Source organism: Desmodus rotundus, unplaced genomic scaffold, assembly GCF_022682495.2.
Source record: "Desmodus rotundus isolate HL8 unplaced genomic scaffold, HLdesRot8A.1 manual_scaffold_172, whole genome shotgun sequence".
In the NCBI taxonomy this organism is placed as follows: Eukaryota; Metazoa; Chordata; class Mammalia; order Chiroptera; family Phyllostomidae; genus Desmodus; species Desmodus rotundus.
Genome location: NW_026527228.1, coordinates 76,302 through 103,888, shown reverse-complemented (window position 1 = coordinate 103,888; position 27,587 = coordinate 76,302). Strand labels below are relative to the sequence as shown.

Here is a 27,587-nt window from a genome sequence, read left to right as displayed (position 1 = left end):
GAGTGAGGCCCGTTTCTGAGCAAGAACGGCACATTTGTGAGAACTCTGGCTTGTGTGTTTGCGTTGGGATGCTTTCAACAGCTCATGTCCCTGGAATGGGTCATCAGTTTTACACAAATGGATTTTAAAAATAAGTGAAAGTGGGCTTCTAAAATGGATCTGGTTTTTTAATGTAATAATTTCTGAGGGGCACTGGTTCGGAACTTCATCGCGTGATGCGGGCTCATTGTGACATTTGCTGCATCATCGTAGGGTGAGGAGCTGATGTCAGGGGCTCGGAGCCGAGGTCGAGCGTCCCATCCGGCGATGGGGCGTCACCCTGTGGTTGGAAGTACTGGAGCTTTGTCCTAGCGGACAGTCCATAGGCATTTACACGGTCCGCAACACGCACAGCCCTGCGCCCTTCAACACACAGTCACTGCCAGTCCCCTTGGAGGGGCGGGGCCTTAGACTCACACCAAGCACAGGAAGGGTCGGAGAGGGAGGGGATGTGCTGGCCCCCAGAGAGGAAGCAGCCCGAGCTGGTGCCTGAACAGCGGCCTGGGGGTGAGAGCCAGGTGACTCCCGCTCGGGCCCTGGGGCTGCAGGCAGCCCGGCCCCAGCCCACAGAGGTTAAAGCCGTGGCTGCGCGTGGGCAGGCTGTCAGGAAAGCTGCTGCGGTGCCCCACGAGTGGCCATCGGGACTTGAAGTGTGGATAGCCATTTTTTAAATTTGCTTTTGGTTTATATTTTTTAGGTATGTCAAATTTCTGTCTAACTTTAGTATCGGTTTTTTTCCCCCAACAGGACAAAGGGAAACTATCTTCTTTATGAACAAAGAAGGAGTACAGTTATTTACACATAAAGGCTTATTCATTTTTTTGTAGCAGTGGGAGTGTATTCCTAATTATTTTTGTTAATTAAAAAAATGGATAGTACCTTTGACTTTCTTAACTTTTTTTTTTAACTTTTCAAAATACTGACTTGAGCCCTGGCCGGCTGCCTTGGTTGGTTGTAGCATCAAAAAGGTTGCAGGTTCGATTCCTGGTCAGGGCACGTATGAGACAGCCAGATATTTCTCTCTCTCCCCTCTCTAAAATCAATAAACATACTCACAGGTAAGGACTTAAAAAAATGTAAACACTGAATTGACTTCTGATCAGGAAAATGAAAGGCGCTAACTTGGGGGAGTTAATGAAAATTTGTGTTGTTCTGCCAGCATGACTACATTTCTTTGAATAATAGCTGGAAACTTATTGCCAATTATCTGATGTTTAGCAAGATCCCCCCCTGCCCCGGTTGTTGTAACAGTTACTCTTCATTCTCATTTGTCCTTTATCCTGGAACCTGTAAGTGGCACAGTGATGAGTTATGATTACTTGGGAGAGTTGTCCCTGATGTTATCACAGTCATAATTCTTGACCTTTTTCCATTTTCACTTGATCATATTTTTTAACTCGAGCATCTTCTCAGAAAAAGTTTAATATTAATGAGTGTTAAGCCCAGGGTTTTCTTCTTCTGGTTCTTTTACATGTTTTTAGGTAATCGCTGTTTCTCAGGTCTACATTTTCCTTTGTGATGGGGAGATCCTGGGGTGGGGGGGAGGGTGCACAGACCTCAGCGAGACAGGGAGTGGCTGGCAGAGATGAGCTGGGACCTGGGTGCTGGGCTCCTCTCTGGTTCTCTGGCCTTTGTGCACGGGGACAGCGGGCGTCTTGGAAACATCGCTAAGGAAAACTGTGCAAGGGAACACATGTGTAACTCTGTGTGTATACACCCATCTCCCTTATAATATGTAATGCCTCCTTAATAGTTAGAGACCCAGGTACATCTGTGGTAAACCTGAGACAATAGGGAAGTGTGTGTCACCCTCCAGGGCACAGGGAGGGGCTGGATGGCACCTCTGGGCCTTAGGGTGGGCCTTACCACTGGACAGATGGACAGCTGGTCCAGATTGGCAGCTGGACCTGAGCTTTGTCAGCAGTTGGTGATACCTGGGGAGTTGTTCAAAACACCTAGGCCTTCCACCCATCTTGCTGAGGTCCGACACGTGTAGTTTTATATAACTAATGAAGGGCTAAAGTTTTAGGCTTTTTGCTTATAGATTTTAGTTATTGACCTTGTTGGCAGTCTTTTAAAAAAAAAAAAAGATATTGAGAGGGCAAGGGACGGAGAAAGAAGGAGAGAGACATCAATGTGTGGTTGCCTCTTACACACCCCCTACTGAGGACATGGCCGGAAACCCAGGCATGTGCCCTGCCTGGGAGTTGAACCCGTGACCCTTTGGTTCGCAGACCGGCATTCAATCCACTGAGCCACACCAGCCAGGGCACATGGGCAGTCTTATTTTCAACCCGCATGTTGGGGTGTGGGGAGAGGTGGACTCCAGGGTAGCACTTCGATCTGGCTCACCTAAAAGCCTGTCAGCCTTCAGACCTTCTATTTTTGTCTCACGTCTTTCGGAACCCATGATAAACGGCGCCTGCTGGAGAGTCACAGCAGAGCATTCACTTAAAAAGGGAAAATGGGGATGAAGATATAATTCGCTTTGTGTGTTGAGTATCTCTTACCATCCTTAACTCCCAAAATGTATAGTTTAAGTTTCAGAATTTGAAATGGCAAAGACATTTTCTGAATTAGTTCATTTAACAGATAACCCATCTTAAGACACATAATAAGTCTTGGGTTTGGGATCTGTGATAGCCCAAGTTTTTAAAGTGAGTATGAGGTTGGGTTCTATTTGTTGCTTTGTGTGTGGTTGCTGTTCTCTTTGTCTTGAGGCCACAGAGCTGCTGGTGTGCTGCGTGCTCACAGGGGCGCACGGCACCCAGGCCGAGCTGGGGGCGCTGCCCACAAGGAGACCCCAGTTAGCTGACGAGAAACATTCTGAAGACCCGAGGCCTGACACTTCAGGAGGTTAGGACCGAATGGGTGCTTGGTCAGCAATTGTGGGTCCGATTAAATAGCACACTGGTAAAGACAGGTAGTGACAGCGGGTCTGAGGCTCTAGAGCACAAGGAAGCGACTTCCCCTTCGGACCGTCCTCCAGGTCTGGAAAACCGGACCGTGGTCAGTGGTCCCCGCTGCCCTGGTCCCAGCCGCGCTTCCCCGGGGGGTGGCTTCTGGGCTTCCTGCGCAGACAGTCCCCAGACGGGATTTCAAGGACTGTCTACTTCACTTGGCATTTTTCTTAAGTTCTTAAGACTTCATCTCTAACTTTATTGTTACATACGTGTGAATTGTGAAATCTCAAGTTACTGGCAGACGCAGTGACTGGGAAGGGGCGCGCACTAGCCCTGCAGAGGTTCCCCCACACGTCAGGAGACCCCTCGGCACAGCTTTCCTCCTGAGCAGGTGCCCTGCCTTCGGTCCCCACGGTGCCACCCTGCCGTCCCTCCTGGGAGACGCCTTTAGGCCGGGCAGGGGCGAAGCAGCCCTGTCTGAAGCGGCGATGCCATCACACGGGGTGGGGGGGTGGGGGGTCCTGTAACGGCACAGCTGCCCCTCTTTATGTCACCACTTCCCTTCCCTCCAGTTGCCTTTTAAACCTGCGGCTTCCCGCTGGTTCGCCTGCTCCCCAGTGACCAGACTGACACCCGGTGGTTTGACAGCAGGCTGTGGGAAGGGTGGAAAAACTCGTGAGACATTTTCATAGGTAGGGATTTTTTTTCCTTTATGGAATCTTTCTAGATCCACTTTATGGCAATTAATACAATAGTTCCCTATTATTTCCCCGGTCTGCTGTCTGGGATAGTAACGTACGCCTGCCTGTAAAGGCATCCCCTCAGTGGCTCACCCGTGGGTCGCGGAGAGCGTAGGGTGAGCAAGTGTGGACTGCAAACCTGACTTCCTGTGTTCGCTTTCAGTTTTGCCACTTACTGTGGAACCCTGGGCTTTGACAGGTGTGTGTGTGAGCTTTCTCATCAGGCCCTTGTGAGGGGCGATGTGTGTAAAGTGCCGAGTCAGCGCCTGGGACCTAGGAACGCCCTGCGCGGGGTGGCGGCGTGGGTGTTTGCTCACGTGCAGTGTCGCACACGACTGGAAATGTATGTGAACTGAGATTAGACCGTGTTGTGTTATGAAGGCGTGTTTTAAAATGTAAGTATAGAAGTTGTACTGAGTCTAAAATGTAGCATATTTTGCTTTTGTTTTTATTCTTTAGGTCTTACATGAAACCTTCCCTAAACACACATTTCTGATGAACGGCCTCATTCAAGGAGTAAAGGTAGGAGCGGTTGTACATACACATCCACGCACATGTGTACACACACACACAAACATGTAATATCCTGGCCTTACACAGATTTGGTTAATTCTTGGGGGATTACTTAGGTTTTCAGACTAACTGGGTTTGAACTATGATTTGACTCAATACGGCCAACTGTGTGTAATGGTAAGTCACGTCGTGTCAGCTTCCCCTCGTGTTTTGTGTGTGAGCATTTTCACTCCAGAGATCCAACGCTTTTGTAAACTGCAAGACTCTAAGGCCCCGAGAGCCAACAGTATGGGAAAACATATTTGCCAATGATACCTCAGACAAGGGCAAGACTACAAGGTCCAGATGGAGGCGTAGGTACACCTGCCTCTCCTCCACACACAACTGTAGCAGAAGATACAACTAGACTACAAAACAGACAACACCCAGAACCATCAGAAAGTCCAGCTGTGCGGAAGTCCGACAACCAAGGATTTAAAGAAGCCACACTCATCCGTCCGGGCAGGAGGGGCGGCGACACAGACAGGGCGGTCCCGAATCCAGCTGTGGTGGATAAAAGTCCGGAGGGAAACCTTGGGAGCCCCAGTCCAGACCACCCGGCCCAGGGTTTCAGCACCAGGAAGATAAGCCCCCAAACTTCTGGCTGTAAAAACCAGTGCAGGTTGGGGTGGCGGAAGAAACTGCAGGATTCTCGAGAGACTCCTCTTAAGGGCCCACAGTGGACGTAGGATATGCAGACTCAACCCCTCGGGTTCAGCACCACGGCAACAGCTGGAAGGGCACCAGTGGCAGACGGGGAGAAAGTGAAGTGCCAGTGCTGGGAGACAGCTTCCTCCCAGGCAACACTCCAGAGGCCAGGCAGCGGCACTGTCCCTCTGAGAGCTCCCCCCCACACAGAGCAACAGAGCGGTGACACGGTTGCCCCGCCGCATGATGTCCTAAGACTCTGCCCCATGCAACTTCACAGCCGCGCTTCTCTACAGTACGCCACATACTACGACACGGAGTCAAAGCAGCTCTACCTAATACATGGAAACAAACACAGGGAGGCTGCCAAAGTGGGGAGACAAAGAAATATGACCCAAATGAAAGAACAGAACAAAACCCCAGAAAAAGAACTAAATGAAATGGAGATAAGCAACCAATCAGATGCACAGAGAAAACACTGGTATCAGGATGCTCCAGGAACTCACTGGGTACCTCAGCAGCATAAAAAAGACCCAGGCAGCAATGAAGGTTGCATTAAGTGAAATAAAGAAAAATCCACGGGGAACCAGCAGTGGAGATGACAAAGTCAAGAATCAAATCAATGATTTGGAACACAAGGAAAAAGCATTCAATCAGAACAGTAGGGGAAAAAAAATTCAAAAAACCAAGGACAGGCTTAGGAACACCTGGGACTTCTTCAAACATACCCACATCCGAATCATAGGGATGCCAGAAGGAGAAGAGGAAGAGCAAGAAATCGAAAACTTATTTGAAAAAATAATGAAAGACAACTTCCCTAATCTGGTGAAGGAAATAGACATACAAGTCCAGGAAGCACAAAGAATTCCAAACAAGGTTGCCTCAAAGAGGACCACACCAAGACCCATCAAAATTAAAATACCAAAGGTTAAAGATAAAGAGAGAATCTTAAAAGCAGCAAGAGAAACAGTTAGTTACCTCCAAAGGAATTCCCATTAGACTGTCAGCTGATTTCTCAAAAGAACTTTGTTGGCTAGAAGGACCTGGCAAGAAGTATTCACAGTGGTGAAAAGCAAGGACCTACAACATAGATGACTCTATCCAGCAAAGCCATCATTTAGAATGGAAGGGCAGATAAAGTGCTTCCCAGATAAGGGAGTTCATCATCACCAGACCATTATTAAGTGAAATGCTAAAGGGAACTATAGAAGGAAAAGAAGATCAAAACGATGAACGTTAAAACAGCAACAGATTCACAGCTATCAATAACTGAATCCAAATAACCTAAGCAACAAGCAGAACAGGAACAGAATCACAGAAATGGAGACCACATGGAGGGTTGTCAGCTGGGAGGGGAAAAGTACAGGGAATAAGAAGCACAAATTGGTAGGAACAAAATAGACAGGGGAAGGTTAAGAGTAATATAGGAAACGGAGAAGCCAAAGAACTTCCATGTACGACCCATGGACATGAACTAAGGCAGAGGATTGCTTGAGGGAATGGGGGTACCAGGTGGAGGGGGGTAAAGGGAAAAAAATTGGGACAACTCTAATAGCATATAATCAATTTAAAATAACTTTTTTAAAGAAACACACCAAAATGTTATTTTTGGTTTCTGTGGAAACAGATAATGTATGATTTTTACTAAGAAAGTAAATAAATATAAATAAGAAATTTATACTGATCTGGCTTACAAATTTTCTACTGTATATTGGTTTTATTAGCATATTTTTGTAATTACTATTGAATTTTATCCTTCTGGAAAAATATAAGTTGAAAAGAACTATTTTAAAAACAGAAGTATAAAACTTGATCAGTATGGAAAAGTCTTGATTATTCTGCATGTTCTTGACACTTAACTGCATTTGACTAGCAAGCTGTATCAGCAGATAAATAGCCCGTGAGTCTGAAAACAGACAGTGAACAGGGTACTCTTTCTGGAGCTGCTAGTGGGGAGTTGCTGTGACTGAGAAGTCGTGGGAGCGCTCCGTGTTTAACATGCAACCACACCCTGTATGCAGATGATTCTGGACAGCACTGGGAGACCTTCGCATTACGTGTGGGAGGGAAACGAGTGGTTTATCCGAAGTTCGATGGTATTCTTATTTTAGAAGTAACCTTGTTTAAAGTTCTTCTCTTGGCAAAATGATTTACCTTTGGCCCATCAGTGGATGGAGTATAGGTTTGTTTTTTTTTTTTTTTTTAGCTTTCATTATTCTTTCTTTCTTTTTTTTTTTTTTAAATTTATTTTTTTTATTGTTATTCAATTACAGTTGTATGCCTTTTCTCCCCATCCCTCCACCCGGAGTATAGGTTTTTCGTTTCCCTTTTTTAGGGTTTGTTGTCATTCCTCAGTGCCCCACTGATTGGTGCTCTCTCTGATGTCTGGGGCCGAAAGTCCTTCTTGCTGCTAACCGTGTTCTTCACATGCGCCCCCATCCCTCTGATGAAGATCAGCCCGTGGTAAGTGCGCAGCCCGGTCCGCTGGTTTCCGCATGCTCCCTCGCTCCCTGCGCTTTGGGCCCACCCTATCTATGCATCTTTTAGTTGTGTTCTCTTCCTTTGTTCTGAGCTGCAGGTGAGAGGGTCCTCGAGGGTGCAGGAGCTGAGTGGTAGCTCTGCAAGGCTCTCCGCCTCGCTGCTGTGGTGTGGGGGGACGACCTGCGAGCCCACCTCTGGACTTCAGAGCCCAGATTTCAGAACATTTTAGGGACTGCATAGGGTTGCCAACTAATTTGTATTGTTGTTACGTAGAATGTTAAAAACACAGTCTATCATCATTTTCTGTATTAACTAGGAATAGATATTATATATCGGTAAAGCCCCAAATAATAGCTGCTAAAAGTCAAGGAACCCGCCTTCTCCGTCCACATAAGAGAATCCTGGACTGGATGGGTCCGGAGCTGGCGTGGCGCTTCTGGGACTCAGATCTCCTCTATGCCAGGCCGTCGTCCACTGTCCCCTCGCTGTCCAGGGGCTGCCGGAGCTCCAGCTCCTGTGTCACACTGCAGGCGGGCCTGGCCGGGACATCACGCCGCCTTCCTGTCCTGCCCAGGACCTCTGCTGGCATCTGGTCTCAGGCCTGTGTTGTGCACGGTTGCCCCAGGCTGGGCTCCCTGTCCTGGGCGAGGTCAGGATGTCCGCTGAGGGGGGAGGAAGGGAGTGCCCCGGGGAGTGATTTCTCCCTGGCAGCAGAGCCCAGTTCAGTTGTAAATTTGTTAATTCTTTGACTAATGTTCTATTCCACTGAGTGTTGTCGTCAGTTAACTCCACATCATAGGAGGGCTCTGCTTCCAGGGTGTGTCCAGAAAAGCCAAGGGCCTGTGTGGGGCAGGAGCCTCCTCGGCCCTGCAGGCCGAGCCCCTGGTCAGTGCTGGCGGCCGGTGGAGCGTCCCCCAGAGGGTCTGGGGAATGGACGAGGACTTGCTGTAGAAAGCTGTGTGTTGGAAAAATTAGTAAGCAAAAAAGTCCTGGTGGAATGATATTTTGAAAGCTGAAATGATCACATGTTATTTTAAAATCTAAACATCAGCATTACACTAGAAACTTCTATTTGCAGCCACGTATTTTGGAATCATAGAGCTTTTAAAAATATCTTTTGTTCATTCTTCTTTCCTGAGTTTATTTGCAAACTGTGCTATACAGGTTTTTTCTCTGTGAACACTTGAGTTACTTGTTTTGCCAACGTATAAAAAGCTCAAGATAATTTATGGAAGAAACATCTGGTTTCTGTAAATAGGCTCAGAGTAACTAGAGAGTAACGTGTTGCTCAGTGTCATTTACTGAATTTCTCGTCCTGTGATAGTGCTGTGGGAGGGAGGCAGGGTGGCGTCACAACGCGCTGTTGCTATGTTACGTCAACACCGCAAAGCCACTTAAAAATTCAACATTTTGGTACAAGAGTGCCCTGAACACGTAACCCAATTGTAAGTGTTCCTGCGCAGGGGCCGAGCGGCTGTTCTAACCGGTTCTGGCCCGTTGTCTGCCCATCCCAGGTGGTACTTTGCTGTCATCTCCGTCTCCGGCGTGTTCGCTGTGACCTTCTCCGTGGTGTTTGCCTACGTAGCAGATATAACGCAGGAGCACGAGCGGAGCATGGCCTACGGACAGGTCTGTGCGCCCGCCCGCCCGCCCTCGAGTCTGCCCACGCCCCTGGGGTTTGACTTGGCGCGCTCCTGCAGGGCCAGGCTCTGTGTGACAGGGTTTGTTCTTTTCCACATGAAAACATCTCACAGTGAGAGCATCCCTTTAGACTGCGTTAGACATTTTTAGTACAAAGCCACGTCAGTAAGTATTGGCCGGTCACACATGTCAGCTTTGAAATTACAGTAGAATATTTTCATGTTATTGAAGTCCTTTTGAACAGCATACTGAAACTAAGAAATGCTATGTCGTGAGTTAAAAATTATTAATATTGCATGGCTACTTTAGAAATTGGGGGGCTGACACCCAGCGCAGAGGTCAGCAGACCTTTCCTGGGGCTGTGTGCACGCAGCCTCTCATCACCTGAGGCTTTTGCCTGTGTGTGTTTACACCTGCTACGTGCAGGAGCCTCGCAGCTAGATTAGGCCGAGGGGGGCCAAGCTCGGGATGCTGCGGGGGGGAGGGGAGGGACTCAGTGCCAACGGCAGCGGGCTGTCATCTTGTCAGGTGTGGCCGTGCGGGGCCTCCGCAGCCGCGAGACTGGAGCCACCGCCTGAGGCGGAGCCTTGGTCCTCCGAGGGACTGTCATCGATGCAAAGGCACCCTGATGAGGATTCGTGGGGTTGAGAGGGGGTGGGGGTGGGGGGGGGGTGGTGGGAATGTGTAGAAAAAGAACCAGTGATTCCAGTTGTGAATTTAGAACATTTTTGAGAGCATGAATGTATTTGGGAGACTGATGACATGCTGGGAGGTGGGGCTCAGGGGCTCCCTGGGACACTCAGTGATAAGAAATTGATGGGCAGCTAGAGTTTTTTAATAGCTTTATTGACATATAATTTACATACCATGAAACTGTCCGTTTTATGTGCATAGTTCAGGGAATTTTGGTAAATCTGTACACTTGTGTGACCATGACCCAAAACCAGAACCCAGTTTGTGCTGCTGAAGTGGTTTGTCACAGCCGCATCTTTGGAATTAACGTAATATAGGCAAATTCTAGCAAATCAACTGAAACCTTCTAGAGTGACGTGGAGGTGGAGAGAAGACAGGGTCTGGTGATCTCTGTGGTCAGTCTGACACAAAGACCCCCTGTCGGGGGTCAGGTGGGTGGGGACGAGGAGAAGGCACACGTCAGGAACGCCTGCACGCTGATGGGACACCCACTGCCTCGCACGTGGCCTGCTGCCCTCTGAGGGGTGTGGTCTCCATCCAGTGCCTTGCACGGCCCCATCTGCTCACCTGCAGGCCCTTCAGGCCAGTGGGCCAGCGTGCCTGCAACCTCAGCACTTTGACCTGTGTCTGCCCATGGCTTGTAAGGACTTCCTCGAAGTGTAGCGGTGTGGGTACTGGGTGCTCAGTGCGTGTTCCTGCTGTCCTGCCACCTCATCGGTAACTGTGACCGCTGAGGACACAAACCTCAAAGCCCTTACATTTCATGTCAGCCAGCCTTGACTCTGTCTCAAGGCAAACGTTCATTTAACTGTGACTTCCCTGCTGGGGGAAGTCACTGTGAGCCTGGGCTCCCCTAGAGCACTGCCTTTTAGAGCACTGTCTCTTAGACCCCTTCCTCAGAGCGCTGCGGGCAGGGCAGGCCCACCCTCGACCCAGCCAGTTTTCTGGGGGGTTTTTCCATCTGTTTTACAGATGACTTTGTCAGTAGGATTTATGAACAAACATCCAGGAAGCTTTGGAGCCTCTGTCTTCGAGGCTGCTACGTAGTTTTCAGTTAAGAATCGGATCAATTTCCCTTCCTGTGGGAGAAGAGCGTTCAAGGCACTACACTGGTAGGAGGATCACGGGGTCACAGCGTCCTGAGTCGTCTCACCTTTGACCTTGACTCGTTCCAGGTTTCAGCCACATTTGCTGCCAGCTTGGTGATCAGCCCCGCCATCGGCGCGTACCTGGGCCGGGTGTACGGGGACAGCTTGGTGGTGGTCCTGGCCACGGCCATTGCCCTGCTGGACATTTGCTTCATCCTCGTGGCCGTGCCCGAGTCACTGCCCGAGAAGATGCGGCCAGCGTCCTGGGGGGCGCCCATCTCCTGGGAGCAGGCTGACCCCTTCGCGGTATGTCCACGGGGTCTCCTCATTGGCAGGAAGTGGGGCCGCAGGGTTCAGTGCGGCAGCAGGAATGTTTTCTTGTGGGCGTTTCTTCGGGGAGATACGTTGATGATTTTGAAATAGCTTTGAGACTTGTTTGGGGAGGACAAAAAAACGTGAGAGAGGCATCTGGGGCCTCTGAACACTGCTGAGGGGGTCCGCGCAGCCCGACGGAAGCCTGACGTCGGCCCTTTCCCTGTCTAGTCCCTGAAGAAGGTGGGCCAGGACTCCGTCGTGCTGCTCATCTGCATCACGGTGTTCCTCTCCTACCTCCCGGAGGCGGGCCAATACTCCAGCTTCTTCCTGTACCTCAGACAGGTGAGCCCTGCCCTGCCATGGTCGGCCGTCCTGCCGTCAGGTGACAGAAACACTCATGTTGAGAGAGCTGGGGTAGCAGAGGCCTTTCGAAATGAAGGCCGCTCTGCACACGGCTGCTCACCGGCATCGGCTGCACATCCTGGTGGGTCAGATGGATCCCACGTGCCCATGGGCAAGTCTGAGCTTGTCTGCTGCTCCTGCCCGTGGGGGGGCTCTGACCCCGCAGAGGAGGGCTCTGCTGCTGCGTGGGAGGACAGCCGCCACCGAAAGGGGGGTGTGTGTGTGTCGCTTCCTCCTCCGCGCCCAAGTTCATGGCCAAGGTCTTACGCTGAAGAACTGTTTGGTTATAAATGAGGAGCTGGGGGGGTTTTATGGTATTTGCTGTGCTTTTTTATTTATTGATGTAAGTTTTTCTGGAAACTTCTAGATAATGAAATTTTCGCCAGAGAGTGTGGCTGCATTTATAGCAGTTCTCGGCATTCTGTCCATCATTGCACAGGTGAGTCCCTGCCGTGGGTGGGAGGGACGTGTCTCCAGGGCTGGCCCAGGCTGGCGGGTGGGATGGGGCCTCGGCGGCCCTCTCGGGCGGGGTCTGGCGGAGTCACCGCTCTCAGGGTCTGTGGTTACAGGTTCAGAAACTGAACTTTGACAGGTAGTGACATTGATCAGATGTGGGGGACAGACACGTGTCGATCACCGTATGATGCGTAAATCAGACAGTTTGTTGATTTACACCAGGGTATATACCTGTATAAAATGAGACATTTTATATCGGTCCTTTTTTTTGACTCATTCATTCAACAAATACTTGACTGCCTACCACGCGGCAGCCGCTGGGGGGATAGAAGTGAGCTTAACCAAGTCCCTGCTGTGCTGGAGTTTACATTTTTGTTGAATAAGGTAATTATTAAATATGTCAACTTAAACATATCCGGTATAGTGAGAACTATAAAGAAAAGGTCCAGGGGACAAAAAGAGCGACAGGGTGTCGTGTCCCTGGGAAGGCTGGGAATACTTGCGCTACGAGGTAACCATGGTGACCGTGGAGCTGAGGCTCAGAGGACGGAGCCTCTGCAGCAGCAGCCGAACTGGAAATGAAGTTCCCGGGGGAGACGGCGCCTGGCTGGCCCTTGTGGTGTGGGGTTGGGGGAGGGCGGGCGACGCTAGGTCACTAGGGCCCCTGAGAGTGTGTTTGCCCCGGAAGTCGGGGGTGGGGGGGGGGTGAAGGGGACAGGGAGGGGTCTTGCAGGGCACTCAGACTCCCAGGCCAAACAGGAAGCCTGGGGAGGGCTTCCAGCAGGAGCGTGTGGCAGTGTTTGTTCGGGGAGCCCCGAGGGTAGCCAGTGGCTGTTTGAGGAACAAGAATGTGGGTTTTCTTAGGAGACATTGTTTTCTACCCTGCCAGCTCTCTCTGTGCGCCAATAAGCCCTGATCCAGTGACCCGGAACTTCTTCCTGTTAAAAAGCCCCACCCACTCCCAGCCACGTGGCTTTGCCTCTGCCAGCCGCCTTACACCTCTGCCCGCAGGGTCCAGTCTGCAGACTCCTGCTTCTTCGTTAGGAAATGGAAGGGCGAGTCCTTTAATGGGACTTGGGCAAGTTTCTCCACCTCTTAGTGGGGCTCCCTCTGTAGATCCCGTCGTTTGTGAATTTCTGGGAGGTTTAGTGATAAACTTAAAATTCTGTAGTGTGCCTCCTCCACGGTGGCATCCATGCGTGCACGTGGCGTTGAGCTTTAGTGCTGTGTCTGACTGCAGATTTGCCTTGACCATCCTGGGTCGGAAAGCACTGTGTTTCAGCACTCATTCCTGGCCACCCAAAAGGGCACTGCCTTGTTTCCTACGTTCCGGATGAAAGAGCAGGCTGACAGGCTGACGGGCAGGCGACAGGAGATCAGGAGTCACAAGCTTAAGAGGTGTCCTTTCAGTCTGAGAGGACTGTGTTCAGGCAGTAACACCAGACTGCAGGGGACAAGTTGAAGGGCTCAGCAGGTAGACCACAGTCCTTGAGAGCTCAGGACCTGGAGAGCAGTCGTGTGGGTGCAGGGGAGGGTCCGCAGCAGGGCCCTGGGTGTGGGAGGGAGCAGCCACATCCATCTCCCCAGGGCGTTTGGGGCAGAAGCATAGCCCAGGGCCTTCAGGGCCCACATGGAAAATAGTGTTTGAGATGCAGTTACATTATAGAGAGAGAAAACTAGTTGGTGTTCAAGCACGGGCGAGGAGGAGGATGTGGTCTGCGTGTGTTGGCAGTCACATCTTCATGGGGTCACATGAACTACTAAAGTGTTGGGAGCAGTTAATACAGAGCCCCGAAGGCAGGTCATTTAGTATTCCTGTTTGTGCAAGGCACACAGTTGAGAATGACTGTCCCGCTGACCTTGAGCCTGGGAAAGGCCATGTTCGCCCGTCTTGTCCAGCTAGAGCTGCCACTCAGCCCGTCACTGTGGAGTGGGCCTCGTGCCTCTCCTCCTCCTGTCCTGAGTGTCCCCTCCGAGTCCCCATGTTGACATGGGCATAGAACACTGTCACAGATGTTGGGTGTGCCTCAGCAGACTGAGGTCACAACTGTGTCCGTTTGGTCCCTCAGAGTGGCCAGCGGGGACACCTACAGCTCACAGGGGCTTTTCCCTAATGTTTTAAAAACTTGAAGAATTAGTAGTAAGCACGTCAGAATTTGGGAGGTTTATGTGAAAATACAGGTGTGTAGCTCCTCCCCCAAACTCACTGGATGTGGCCACACTGGCTAGGTGCACCTTCTGGTGGGAGCCATGTGGTGGCCATCCCCTTTGGGGCCTATATGCCCCGCTTCGCCATAGGCCCCGTCGCTGCCTGGCACCCCGGGTAAGTTGTAACACTCGCAGTAGATGTTTGCAGGGGCCTAGGCCGTCCTCCATATTGTCACCTTCTGTGCCTGCTTCTAGTCCTCCACGCTGTGCGGTCTCCTTGTGCCCCTTTCCAGTACACCAGGGACGTCTCACACTGCGCCCCAAACCCCCACCGGAGGCTGCCTCCCTCCCTGCGGTGCGCACAGCTCCCCCAGGGGCCTCGCCAGTCACTTGACTGTAGATGTCGTTCTTGATTCGTTGCTCCCTCCCCTCCCATTCCCTGTCCGTCCCCTGCTCAGCAGATGCTGGAGGCAGCAGCCCCTGCCACATGCACTGCCCGGAGCCCACACCTGCACCCTTGCCTGCTCACAGCCACACCTGCTTGCTGCAGCTCAGGCAGCGTTCTGCGGAGTTGTTCTTGTAAGGTACAATTTTAAACAAACTCGCTTTGCTTTGCAACCAGAATAAAACCTAGACATGACCTCCCTTCCTTCCCTCCCTCCAGCCTCCATGTCTAGTGCACACCAGTCCAAGCCCCGGGTGCTGGCCCTCCGTCTTCTGGCTCTCTCCCCTCCCAGTCTCTTCTGCACCTCCTCCTCCCCCAACTCCAGCTGCCACGTCAGTGTTGCCTCCTAGTCCCGGAAGGGCCTTCCTTCCCTGCCCACCCAGAGCTGAGCAGCCCGTCCCACACTACCCCGTTTTACTCTCCTTGTAGCAGCCGCAGCCTGGAATTACCTGCTTAAGTGAGTGTGCTGACGACAACCGCCTTTCCTCCACTGGGAGGGAATCCTTCTGCGCACAGTCCTTGAGGTCACCGCCCTCCGACCTAGAACACTGTGGGCCGTGGTAGGGCCGTGGCAGGTATTTGAGTGACCGACCAAAGCTGATGTCAGTTAGCAGTTAATTAGCTGTGCCATCTTGGTTAAGTTATATGTCACTGAACGTCCTCCAAATGAGTTATACTAGATTAAGGGACAGATTTTCTTCTGTGTTGTACAGTAGTTATAATTTGTTCCGTCGTGGTTGAGGATACCGTGACATTCCGAGTCACACAAGGTTTTCACAAACATTTATTAAGAACTGGCGTTAAGTGCTAGGGAGACAGATCAGAAAGCAGGCCTGTCCTCGGGGTGAGGTCAGTGTCCCCAGTCCCGGGGCCACCACTCACACAGGTTCTCTCCGCTAGCAGCTGCTTGTGCGACTCCCCTTTGAGGCTGCAGTTGAGGGACCCGCCACAGCAGAGGTCCAAGTCTTTTGGAACTCAGTCTCGGGCTCACCTGATTTAAGAGAGTCTCAGACAAGAAAGATGCGGGTCCTAATTCCTAATTGCCCAAGAACCCTTCGCTTTGTACTGGCTTGTTTGATTAAGCTCTTAGCTCTCTCAGGTGAAAGAATTTTAAACCTGATCATTGTGAGTTTAGAGTGCCAGCCAGTCATCAAACAGTGATATCCCCAATTATTTCCATTTCTTCCTTGAGGGACTTACTAGTGACCATATGTGGTGTGTGTCATACCTTAATTAGAACCACCAAACTGCTTCCCAGTGTCCCCAGGTCACTGCAGAATGTGTCAGCTTCGAAAGACAGTGGGGAAGCAGGAAGACCCGCCAGCTTGCAACGCCTTTACTGAGCGCCTTCCCTCTCTGCGGGCCCTGCGCTCAGTGCCCAGTGTGAATGGGGCGAGTCTAGGGCAGGGTCCGTTTTCCCAAAGGCCAAGGTCTTGGCTGTACACTGGGCTCCTCCCACGTCCTGCTTGTCAAACTGAGTGAGTTTGCAGGGGGCTGGCGGCAGAGTTTGGGTAAAGGACACACGGGGCAGTTGGACGGGGCAGGTTTTCTGCAGTCCGGGAGGAACTGGACCTGTAGCCTGTGACGTGACAGGGCTCTCTCCCCGAGTCACCCTTCGGCCTCCTGTCGTAACTGCTGGTCTAGGTGGCACCCGACAGAAAGGTCGGAAACAAAGCTCACCTTCCGCTTTGCACTTCTAGCATTGTTCCTGAGTCTGGCTCCGTGTCGCCCCTGCTTCTGCCACCTGGAGTCGTGGTCTCAGATACACTGTAGTGGTCCTTTTATTACAGGTTGAAAGAAGTCACCAACTAGCTTTTCTTTTTAGTCTTAAAAAGCTATTGTATTCTGACAAACCATTTTGGTCTTTTTTTTCCCCCCAGACCATAGTCTTGAGTTTACTTATGAGATCAATTGGAAACAAGAACACCATTTTATTGGGCCTGGGATTTCAGATACTGCAGCTGGCGTGGTATGGCTTCGGTTCAGAACCTTGGTAGGTGTTAATTATTTTAACTTTCTTAAACATTTTGGTGTTTGTCTCTTTTTTTCTTTTTTTGCTTTGAGATATAATTGACAGTTTCTGTACTTATTTGCTTCTCAACTAAGGCTTAGACTTCAGTCTTTTACTATGTTTTTGTCTCTCAAACTATACAATACAAACCTCTCCCTTGTGTGTTAGAATATTCTAGAATGGCCTGACAGGTGACAACAGGTTGGGTTTTGAATGAGACTATTGAGCCTTTGAATCCCGAGTGTTTAGTGTCTCCATCAGCCTGTCACCAGAAGAATGCACCCAGTCCCATAGCACTAGGGCCCTGAAAGTTAGCATGCTTTGCCTTTTCTGGTTTTCTGGCTAGAAGGGTCATCACTTGTGGCAGCCTCGGAGTCTGTGAGCAAGTGCAGGGGGTGGGGCCCCTGCCGAGGCCAGGCTGCCCGCGTCCTCCTGCGCTGGGTGCCTGCAGGACTAAACCTGCTCTGTACCGACGTCCCACACACCTGCGCACGCCCTCTGTCCGCACTCGGTGTGTTCTGACGGATACTGTTTTCTAGTCCAGCCTTCAGGATGAGTTGCTCACGGTTTATCTAAAACATTGTTCTAAACATCAGACCAGGAGCATCCAAAGTTCTGATCAAATTGGTGGTATCTCCATGCTGCATCGTAAGACAGTGGACATGTTGCGGGAAGTTACTGACTTCACGTATTTGGAAATGTTTAATGGTGTTTATTTGTATTATATACTATTCTCCACATATTGGGGAGGGCACCCTTCCAGGACCCACTGGCATGGGTTCTGCAGCCCCCAGAGCTCACGTGGGGCCACTGGGGGCTGACGTCTGGGCTTCGTTGCTCTGCCCGCAGGATGATGTGGGCCGCGGGGGCCGTGGCCGCCATGTCCAGCATCACCTTCCCAGCCGTCAGTGCGCTCGTCTCTCGGACTGCTGACGCTGACCAACAAGGTGAGTCCATGGGACTCGTGCCGGCTGTGTAGGCACAGAACACTGCAGTCCCAGGTCCTCTCCTCAGGTGCAGACAGAGCCTGCACCTCTGACGTGGGGCCACGCCACACCCAGTGATCCCTTAGGGGTGCTGCAATGCACTGGACACCTGGGGCCACCCTTGGCCCTCGTGAAAACCTCACAGGCTCAGTGGTATGAACACAACTGGCAAACATTTCTGTCGTCTTGGGCTTTGTGGTAGGAACATTCAACTCTTGGAATGGTAACAATTCTTTGGAAAAAAAAAAAAACACACAACCTAGTCATAAAAAAGCGGTGTTCCGAAAGACTGCTCGTGGCCACTGGGTTGATGAAAGAGGAAGGCAGGCGAGCTGCCGTTTGGGTTTGAGCACGCACCCCAGGTGAGCAGGGGACTCTCTGCTTCCGACTGCGCGGGGCGGGAGCTCCCAGCTCACTTTCAGCCAGGGCACTTGCACGGGGGCACCATGAGCTCCTGCCCGCCCGTTCCTGCGGCACACCGGGCCGAGCCCCGTCTGCTCCAGCTGAGTTACTACACTCCTAGTAGTAACAGAGTAGTTTACGGAGCTGGTGGCCTCTGCAGTAACTGTCGTCACAGTCCATTGCCACTTGCTAGCGTGTGATAAGAGCTTCAGTTTTCACGGTCGGAGCAGCTTCCAGCGCAGGACAGAAGCGACCGTGTGCTGAGGGGCCCTTTCTTCCAACTACTCAGGTGTCGTCCAGGGAATGATAACGGGGATCCGAGGGCTGTGCAACGGTCTGGGCCCAGCTCTGTACGGCTTCATCTTCTACATATTCCACGTGGAGCTGAAAGAGCTGCCGATGACGGGGACAGATGTGGGGACGAACACCAGCCCGCAGCACCACTTCGAGCAGGTGGGTCGTCACGAGTTACAGAGTGCGTGCATCTGGCTGCTCGCAAAAACCACAATGTGACACTTCCATTATTTTAGATGGCCTGGTGCCTTTAAAAACCAAAGCCAAACCAGCTGTGCATCCCTTCTCTCTCAGGAATGAAGGGTAGTTTAAGCGTTCCGGCTGTGTGGCACTAAGGGCACAGGCAGCAGCCGGCTGCCTTCTGCATAGGGGAGGCAGGCAGGTGTTGCGAGACTTCCCTCATCCCAACTGAGAATATCAACAGCAGACACCCTTTCCCTGTTTATTGAACAGAACTCCACGGCGGTCTCCTGAGCAGCTGTGAGACCGGTTTTCAATGAATGCAGGGTGTGTTTGTGGCTGTGCGGTGGGGGAACCGGCTGTGCGAGTTTGGCTCTCACAAAGGTCTGCTGGATTCTTCTGGTCGCAGCATGACCCATGGGCACTGACTGCTCACTCAGGCAGTTAATGTACTGTTGTGTGCTCCTCGGTTTTACTCTTGAAAAAAATTAAGTGAAGGCTCCTAGAATGTGTTCTGATTTTGTGCTGCAGGTGACGCTACTTTTGCATAGGATATTTGGCTGTTTTCTTGGGTCAACTGTTACCCCCAGAATTTTCTTTTGAGACTGTGATAGTACCCCTTTACTCCTGAAAAGGGACCGCTTTTCTAGCTATGGCTTTAATGCTATAATTAAATAATTATGGTTTATAATTCACAGCAATGAGATATCACCAAAAGAAATCAGCAGTCTCTTAGTAGTAAAGATGTTTTTGCAAAAATGCCAATTATGCTTTTCTGTCTTCCCTAGAACTCCATCATCCCTGGCCCCCCCTTTCTCTTTGGAGCCTGTTCAGTACTGCTGGCTCTGCTGGTGGCCTTGTTCATTCCGGAACACACCAACCTGAGCCTGCGCCCCGGCGGCTGGAGGAAGCACTGTGGTGGGCACAGTCACCCTCACAGCACGCAGGCGCCAGGAGAGGCCAAAGAACCCTTACTCCAGGACACGAACGTGTGACGCCACAGCCAGGGAGGCGCCCCCACCGGCACCAGGGCTAGAGTTTGCACCTGTGGCCCTGACGGACATTCCACTTCCATCCACAACGGACTGTCAGGGTGTCTTAACAAACCTGTCTGCATGGGCTCCGTGGGGACTCGAGAACGAACCGGACAGTTTTCCAAAGATGTTACAATTTTTTTGAAAAGGAACTTTTTGTTTATTAGAACCGATTTCTTGCCACTAAGCTGTTTGTTTTATTATATACACCCTTTAATTAAAACCTCTATGTGTAACTTCTTACATACTAGCAATGTCTCTGCTGCCATTTCCTGCAGGTGTTGAGCTTTAACCACGTGCTGACTCGCAGCAGACAGAGTGGGAAGTATGGCTGTGGACCTGTTTTTAACCTTGTAAAACCTGGAGTCAGCTTTTATTATTGTAAAATCTTGGGTCAAATAATTCAAAGCCTTAAATGCAGATGCACTAAAGAAATGGTAAATTGTTCGTTTGCATTAAAAAAAAAAAAAAAGAAAACCTCAAGAAAACTACTAAATCTGAATCATGTTTCAAACTTGTTTGTAGTAATTTTATTTTAAACAGTACTCACTACTGCTTTTTAAGAAAATATGAGTCATGTAGAATTTCATTAAGTTGGGGTATTCAAGAGCCTCTCCATATAAATGTGGGCTCGAAGTTGCCCCCCCCCCCCACTTACACCACTATTCTTTGCTTTGTGTTTGCATAATCATGGGACCTCAGCACTTGAAACCGTATCTAGAAATTACACAGTGAAGCTGGTACCCTTGAGAACGTCCGTGTGCTACCTACATGCAGATAGAAAAACATAGTGGCCTTTCCGGACCGTCACAGTAACACTTCACTCACAGAGCTGATGTTTGTCCTCGACTGCCAGGACCCTAGGAGAGAGCTTTATACAATTACTGATGTGAATTTCTCTAAAGTGTATATTTTTGTGTCCAGTTATATTATTTAAGAAAGTGTTACTTTGTAAAACTTGTACATAAAGTGTTGTATAGTCTACACAGTTTTCATCTTGTGTGTAGTTATTGCTTAATGCTTTTTAAACTTGGAACATTCACTTATGGTTAAATAAGGTCTCAAAGAAATGTAAATATTCTGTTAATAAAATTAAATATTTTAATGATTTTTTTTTAAACAAAGTCTTGATCTGTGATTCCCCAAAGGGCCTGTTGTGGCTTTGTCACTGTCATTTTTACGCAGCAAATCAAGCTTCACACCTCCTCTCTGAATCCATTTCTTCTCCTTCACTGTAAGATACTCTTGTAGGAAGACAACGAACTGAAAGCTTAGCCCATAAGTTAAAGCGATTTTCTAGGCAAAGTTGTAGATCAATCCTTTTTCTGTTTTTACATACTTTCTACATGTCTAGTCCCAAAATATTAGTACTTACTAAGCTCACAGAGTTCACAGAAACACATTAAGTGCAATATTTTGATGATTAACACGTACAAAGTACACTGCAAAACAATTTCAAATTTCAAGGTTTAAGAGGTAGAGCAAAGGATTAGCACACTCCAATCTATACATGTACCTCTAATACAAAGAGAAATCTTTGGTGCCTCAAAGTGGTCTCTGTCCTATCTTTTGGAAATTCTCAACTTTACACATGTGGACGTGAAAGAGGGTATCTATGCTTACAAAAAGAAAAAAAGCTACCAGTGTGTCATCTCATCCAAACGCTGTCGGTAAACTTTTATATTATGTATTACATAGCACTTACAAGAAAGCAAGTTCTAGTATCACCAAGAGGCTCCTTCCCGGCTATTTGTTAAGTGTTTTCAAGTTACTGTAACCATGGGCTCTCACTGACGCAGCCGATCTAAATGAGGAAAGCGCTACGGGAAGAGTCCCTGCCCAGCAGCCGTCACTGATGTGCTCACTGAGGTGCCCGGGTGCACCCCCGGTCGGGACACCTCGCGGTGGCCAGCCATGTTTCAGAGCAGACTCGCTGTGGCTTTGCTACAAAATGAGCCAAGACTAACCAGGGGGCTGTTGGGATGTCACTAAAGTCCTGAAACATCTTTCCTTGTCTGTACAATATGGTCCTTGAAGATAATTTTTAAAAGATTAAGTGAACATGAACAATATTTGCCAACAAAAAATGATTTAGGTGTTTCTTAAGAGAATGCTACTCCACTGGATGGCTGTCAACAAGAAAAAACAGGCCCTATGATTCTGGGTGAGTTTTTAAAATCACCTGATTTCTTCTGACTATTCTTACTTGAAACTTACACAATGAGAAAGTTTTAACATCTAACAGTTACTCGTTTTGCCTACTTTATTAAATGAACATTAAAATATACCCATTTTGAGATAAAAAGCAAATACAAGTATATTCATGATGTTCTTTTGTATAGTGCTAATTTTTAAAACAAAATTCCACTAATACAAATTTAATCACATTAAAAAAAAACGTGGAAAAATCCAAATGAAGGAAAAATTAGGTGAGTACAGACTCTTAGGAAGCTGTGAAATCCTGTAAACTTTGTGGCTCAAATGACTAAAACACTGTCTGCATCACCTGGTCATGTAAATATACTGTCCAAGTTATTTTTATAATAAATTTATCAAAATCACTCGAGACTAAATAGCTAATTGAAAGTAGAATACTTGCTATGAAGGAGTAATTCACTCAGTTTCAGGACTTTCCCTGTGACTACAAATTATCGGTAACAGGTATGTGAGGAGGTATCACCTTCCCTTGTAATTCTTAGGTGGCAAATTTCAGACTTACTCTACTAATGAAAATGATAAGTGAATTATTAGCATTCTTTGGCCCCTGTTACGTCTGAGAAGTTTTACCCAGAGTCGTCATGATTAGACTGCCCCGTATAAAGATCACTCTTGCCTCAGAACTTGCAGGAACCTCTCAGGGCGAGTTTAATAAAACCCTACCGTAGCACTCCCACCTGGGCGAAGCACCGCACGCACAGGCTGAAGAGGTCACTGCCCGCCCTCAGGCGCCCCCGCGCCAGGGGAACCTGCTGCTCTAGACAGCCCACCATCAGCGCATGCCCGCCACACCTGCGCCAGCCAACCGCAGATGCCCACCGCCTGAGTGCCTAGCGCCTTGCTAAGGGGCGCGGGAGGCACAGGGCTAACTACTGGGAGGCTGCCCGGGGAAGTACGCCGAGGGGGAGGGAGCGCCAACGACCGGTTTGGAGCAGGGCTGCAGCGCTCCTAATGTGCCATCTTTCTGATGGTCTGCAAATGAGGACAGAAAGATCATTTACATTCACTTCAGCCTTTACCCGCACTCACTCAAACCACAGCGGACCACTTCAGAAGCGTCTTCTCACCTGGGTTACTGAAGAGGTTCTGGCTGAGTCCACGTAAAGGAATGCTATCTTCCCTTTTCTTCAGGTATTTGGATTCTAGCCCTAAATTTTCACCACTTAGAAAGGAAAAAGTGATTATTTACTTTAATAAACTCTTATTTTCTCTTTAGTAGCTAATTTTGAATATTTACCTAATCTACATACCTACAGTTTTGTTCAAAACAGATCACATTGCTCACTGATTTATCTATACACAAGCTGAAGTACCCTTCTTCCCAGGACAGAGTAAGTTATAATAAGTAAAGCTAAAACTTCTAAGAGCAGGGCTAAGGAATAATATGGGGGATGAACATTCTATGAGCACTATGAAAATACACATGTGCATGTCTTGAGAAAAATCAGTATTATTTAGGACTTCCTATCTCATCCTGTATTTCAAAGGAATGCTTTTCTTGTTCTACAACCAAACACTCTTCAAAACTTGTGCTCAAAGTTGTCATCACAGCTACTAATATACATTGTTAACAATAGGGAATTCTGGTTAGATGAACACAAATATGGTATTTCAAAAAATAAGTGTGTCTGTACTTTTATCTTCCCCTTCTTTCCTGATCTGTCCAGTGCTCACAATCTCTCTAGCAGAACATGTGACATCAGAAACATAAAGCTCAATCCAGCCTGAAGCGCACAGGGAGGGTACAGGTGCAGGTGGCCCTGACTGCCTCACGGGTTAAGTAAACAGGGACGCACAGTAAGAAAACACCACTCCAATGTCAGAGATAAATAAGCAGGCACCAGAGCTTTTCAAGCACTGACACATATCCTTTAGGGTGACTTTCAAAACCGCAAATGTTAAGTGTTATGTCCACCAGCACTTACTTCTCCTTATCAGCCGAGCAAGGCCCGCTGGCAGTCGTTCCTGACTGTGCATCTCCCGGGGGCGCACTGGCTTTAGGAAACTGCAGGTTAAACTGAACCTGTGAGGTGAGAACACATCTCGGTAACCAAATCAGTGGGAACGGGGACGACCCACACGGACCCGGTGGTTCTTTTTCTCGCCCGATGGCAGACCACTGAGGCCCAGGCCTGACCTCTAGTTTGTAACGGACACCTCTTACGGAGCAGGCTCCGTGAGGAGAACCCTGTTGCCCTGGGCATATAGCCCCTGTCCCATGAGCAAGGTGAAGGACGGAAACAAGCCCGCACACATGTGAGTGCACAAGCGTCCCACGGCGCAGAGAGGGACCAAGTGCGGCACTGATGCTTTCACGTTGCGCTTTCTGAGAATCCTTCCCTTTTCAAGAACTTTCAAAGCCCCTGTTATTTTTACTTAGGGAACGTGTAAACGCAGCGTGTCAGGAAACCTGCCGGCGTAAATGGCCACACTCACAGGGCAGAGGAGAAAAATCCTGACCACGTGCACGCGGAAAGAAAAGGCACACGAAAACCATGTCTATTTTTGGTAAAAAACTGCTGCTGAAATAGGCACAAACAGATACCAGGATGAAATGATGAATGAGAAAGGTAAATGCTGCTGTACTTGGCTTTCAAGTTCAACATTCCAAAGAGATCGGCCTGCCTACATTGAGCTAACGCTTAACGTGGTCAGAATCAACACAAACAGGATTTTGTAAAAAGCAAGACAAGATGATTTTACTATTCCTTACACACACACGGAGGAAAATTAAGAAACAGTACGAGATAGTAATACATGATATAGTTTCTGGCCGCCAATCACAAACAATTAGAAAACTGGACAAAGTGGACGAAAGAACGTTCTCAAACACCGGACTACAGGCGGTGCCAGACCATAAACAGTGCAGCCCCTCCGAAAGGCCAGCAGCCCCTTACAAATCACACCCATGCCGCCAGGCATCCTACCCGCAGGTCCTCCCTGTAGAGAAACATAAACATTGAGCACATGGCAGCTTTCTGTGTGACAGCCCAGAACTGAAAATGACACAAATGTCCACCAAATGGCCAACAGAGAGACACCTGTGGCCTCTCCATACAAGGTGACGGCGCCGAGCAACTAGACCTGAGCTCCTGGCCCTGAGGGCAGACAGAAGTGACAGCCTTGAGCTGTGTGAGCCCCCGCACAGGCAACACGGCAAGGCAGCCACCCGAGCAGGCCGCAGGCCGGCAGGTGCTCCGGCGGACAGTGGATTAGCTGCTGAATGCGCTAGGGAGCTGTTTCTGAAAAGGCAAACGCTCTCCAACTGGACTGTCCTGACGGCTTTACAACCCACAGATCGACTCACACTACCAAACGGGAAACTCAGCGCGGGGAGAATTCCGTGGAAGGGCCCACATGAGCAAAAGAGCACGGCAATCAGTGACATGGGGCACACGGATCAGCGGCGGCTAGTGCAGCGGAGCCTCTTATTGCCTAAGTCGCGGTCAGCCCTCCCAACCTGCCCTGGCTCACTTCGGACATTATGTAATTTCTGGAAGGCTGATTAAAATGAAAAGCAATTTTGAATTCAATCATAATTTTCAAGAACAGATAAACCCTATGATGTAACAACACTGCCTATATAGATTTTTATTAAAAGCAACAGTATTCCTTGGTATACGCATATCTATTCTCCTTAATCAGCAATGCAAGAAAAGTCAGTGAAATGCATCTAAACACTCTTTACCTAACATTCTCAACACAAACACCAGGCTTCCTTCCTGTCACTGGAAGGCCCCGCATAACCGAAGCGCTGACAAGCAGCTCCGCCCGCTGCTCCTCAGGGCGACCCGCCACAACTGCCACGGAACTACAACAGCATTTTAGAAGTCCCCGATTCCATCTTTTACAAAATCGTCTTCCCAAAACTGTTTGTCTCCATGGTGCGGGAGGAAATCAGTTTGGACCTGAGGTTGGAATGAATGAAACCCCAGGCTGGTCTGGGTGGACCGGATCACCGTGGAAACGAAGCGACGCTTGTGAACCTGACACAGAAATCTAGGGCGTCAGTACTGAGGGCGACGCGGAAGCACTCAAACGAGCAGCAACATGCCTTCGCAAGCGAACCCAGGCCGGGAGCACGGCCGGGCACGCGCTCCCCGGCCCGGAGCTGCACTCGGCGTCTGCGCATTCGGAGTCTGCTCTGGGCCCGCCCCCCGACCTCCATGGCCCGCAGCGGAATGGGGAACAGTCCCCACTCCCCCGCTGTGGGAAGGCAGGAACCCCAGCGAGGTTTGAGAGTTGCAGGGGATACAGGCAGAAGAATGAACAGAGGGAGAGGCGGCATAGGAACAGTTTCAGCAGGCTGACGTCCAGACTGTCACAAACCCCAGTGACCCAGGACAGATCACAGAGTGCGCACCGCATTCCTGTGAGCGCAGAGACCAGCCGTGCGGTGATCGCGCGTCACCTCACGCATCACCTAATCCTAGCAACTGATCAAAGAATAAATTTCATAAAGGTAAAAATATCTGTATGTTAATAACTTGCTATTAGAGGGAAGTGTTAATGTGCTTACCTTTGGTCCTGAAACTGGGTGGACGGTGTTTTTGGCAGATACAGGGTGAGAAAAGGTGCTCTGGAAAGCAAAGGCAGAGGAAGCAGGATAACCAATCCCACAGGCTGGGTACACCATTCTGCCATCGACCTAAAAATAAAAACAGAGAAGTGAAGGATGAGAAATTAGCTCTAAACAGTATCTGCTGACCCAAGAGGCCTGAGCAAGGGCTCTAAGGAAGTTGAAATCACTATCTCAGAGCCCCACCTTCTTTATTAAGGCACCAGGAGACCGGCTTCCTCACGCAGCACAAGCTGGGGCAGCCTGGCTCTCCGAGCGGCCGTACCAGCGCAGCCCAGACAAACCTTGGACCTGCCTGGAGCTGTTCACACACAGGGTTCACTCTAATACCCCCAGTCCTACAAAGGGGGCTTAGGGGGTGCAGCCACAGATCAACAGACCAATCACGGATAAAATTTGTTCTCGCCCTGGCAGCATGGCTCAGTTGAGTGGGAGCATCCTTCACCAGTTTGACGCCTAGGCTGTGGGTTCAATGTTTCCTCCCTCGCTCCCTCCTTCCCTTCCCCCACCCACCCTGCCTTCCTCTCTAAAAGTCAATGGAAACATGTCCTCAGATGAGGATTAAAAAAAAGTCTTTTCACCGGACTGGGTAGAAGCAAGATCAGTGCTCTTAAACTAATAGAGAAAAGCCTACGCTTTGCCAACAGTAACGCCACCACTAACCAATGCCACGAAAACAGTCTGTTTCAGTAAGAGGCCAACCGAAACACAACCTTCAGTGGCTGTGCGCACCAGTGGCAGCATGACAGAAATGCCCCGCGCACAGCTGCTCACCAGCAGTCTCTCCCACTTTACACTCCAGTATCGGGCACTTCCTTCCCCACCTTTCCCACCCACAGAAACCCTTGCCCTTCTTCACACTCCAAGCACTACCTGACTCGCTAGGCATCTGAACTTGAAAACCCTGCCAGCACGCCCCAGCTGTGGCTACAGAAACACAGCTACAGACACACAGGTCTGTCCAGGAGGGATCCAGCTATGTAACATGAAAAATAGTACCATTTACGAACAAGACACAAGAAACACTGTACACAGGACAAGGACGCCTCAGTCCCCTTCCAAGTAAGCACCTGGGGACCTCACACAGTTCTCCCAATCCCCATCAGCTGCCCTGTTGTATTTTCCTGAATCTCATCAATGGTCTGCCATCTCTTCCCTTTCAAAGGTGATTTCAGTTTTGGGAAAAGCAAGAAGTCGCAGGGCACTGAATCTGGCTGTACGGGGCTGAGTCACCTGGGTGATTTGATGTTTCGCCAAAAAAACTCTGCACGAGACTTGATGCGTGAGCAGGTGCACTGTCATGATGAAGCTGCCAATCACCAGTTGCCCGTAG

General features: G+C 49.6%; 2 protein-coding genes across 3 annotated transcripts in view; one reads left to right on the top strand and one right to left on the bottom strand.

Annotated features, from left to right (window-relative positions):
• Positions 1–20,566, top strand: part of MFSD14A (major facilitator superfamily domain containing 14A) — a 26,515-nt gene extending 5,949 nt beyond the window's left edge. The window contains exons 3-12 of the mRNA XM_024570390.2: positions 4,142–4,204; positions 7,218–7,345; positions 8,878–8,992; positions 10,873–11,091; positions 11,329–11,442; positions 11,870–11,941; positions 16,432–16,544; positions 17,412–17,509; positions 18,240–18,403; positions 19,213–20,566. Coding sequence (XP_024426158.2) covers positions 4,142–4,204; positions 7,218–7,345; positions 8,878–8,992; positions 10,873–11,091; positions 11,329–11,442; positions 11,870–11,941; positions 16,432–16,544; positions 17,412–17,509; positions 18,240–18,403; positions 19,213–19,419 — 1,293 coding nt within the window. The 3' untranslated portion in view covers positions 19,420–20,566. The remainder of the gene's footprint in view (positions 1–4,141; positions 4,205–7,217; positions 7,346–8,877; positions 8,993–10,872; positions 11,092–11,328; positions 11,443–11,869; positions 11,942–16,431; positions 16,545–17,411; positions 17,510–18,239; positions 18,404–19,212) is intronic.
• Positions 20,537–27,587, bottom strand: part of SASS6 (SAS-6 centriolar assembly protein) — a 26,099-nt gene continuing 19,048 nt past the window's right edge. For both annotated transcript variants that reach the window (XM_024570388.4, XM_071220455.1), the window contains 4 exons: positions 26,195–26,323; positions 23,601–23,698; positions 22,743–22,837; positions 20,537–22,647 (listed from right to left, as the gene is read on the bottom strand). In XM_024570388.4, coding sequence (XP_024426156.3) covers positions 22,541–22,647; positions 22,743–22,837; positions 23,601–23,698; positions 26,195–26,323 — 429 coding nt within the window. In that variant the 3' untranslated portion in view covers positions 20,537–22,540. The remainder of the gene's footprint in view (positions 22,648–22,742; positions 22,838–23,600; positions 23,699–26,194; positions 26,324–27,587) is intronic.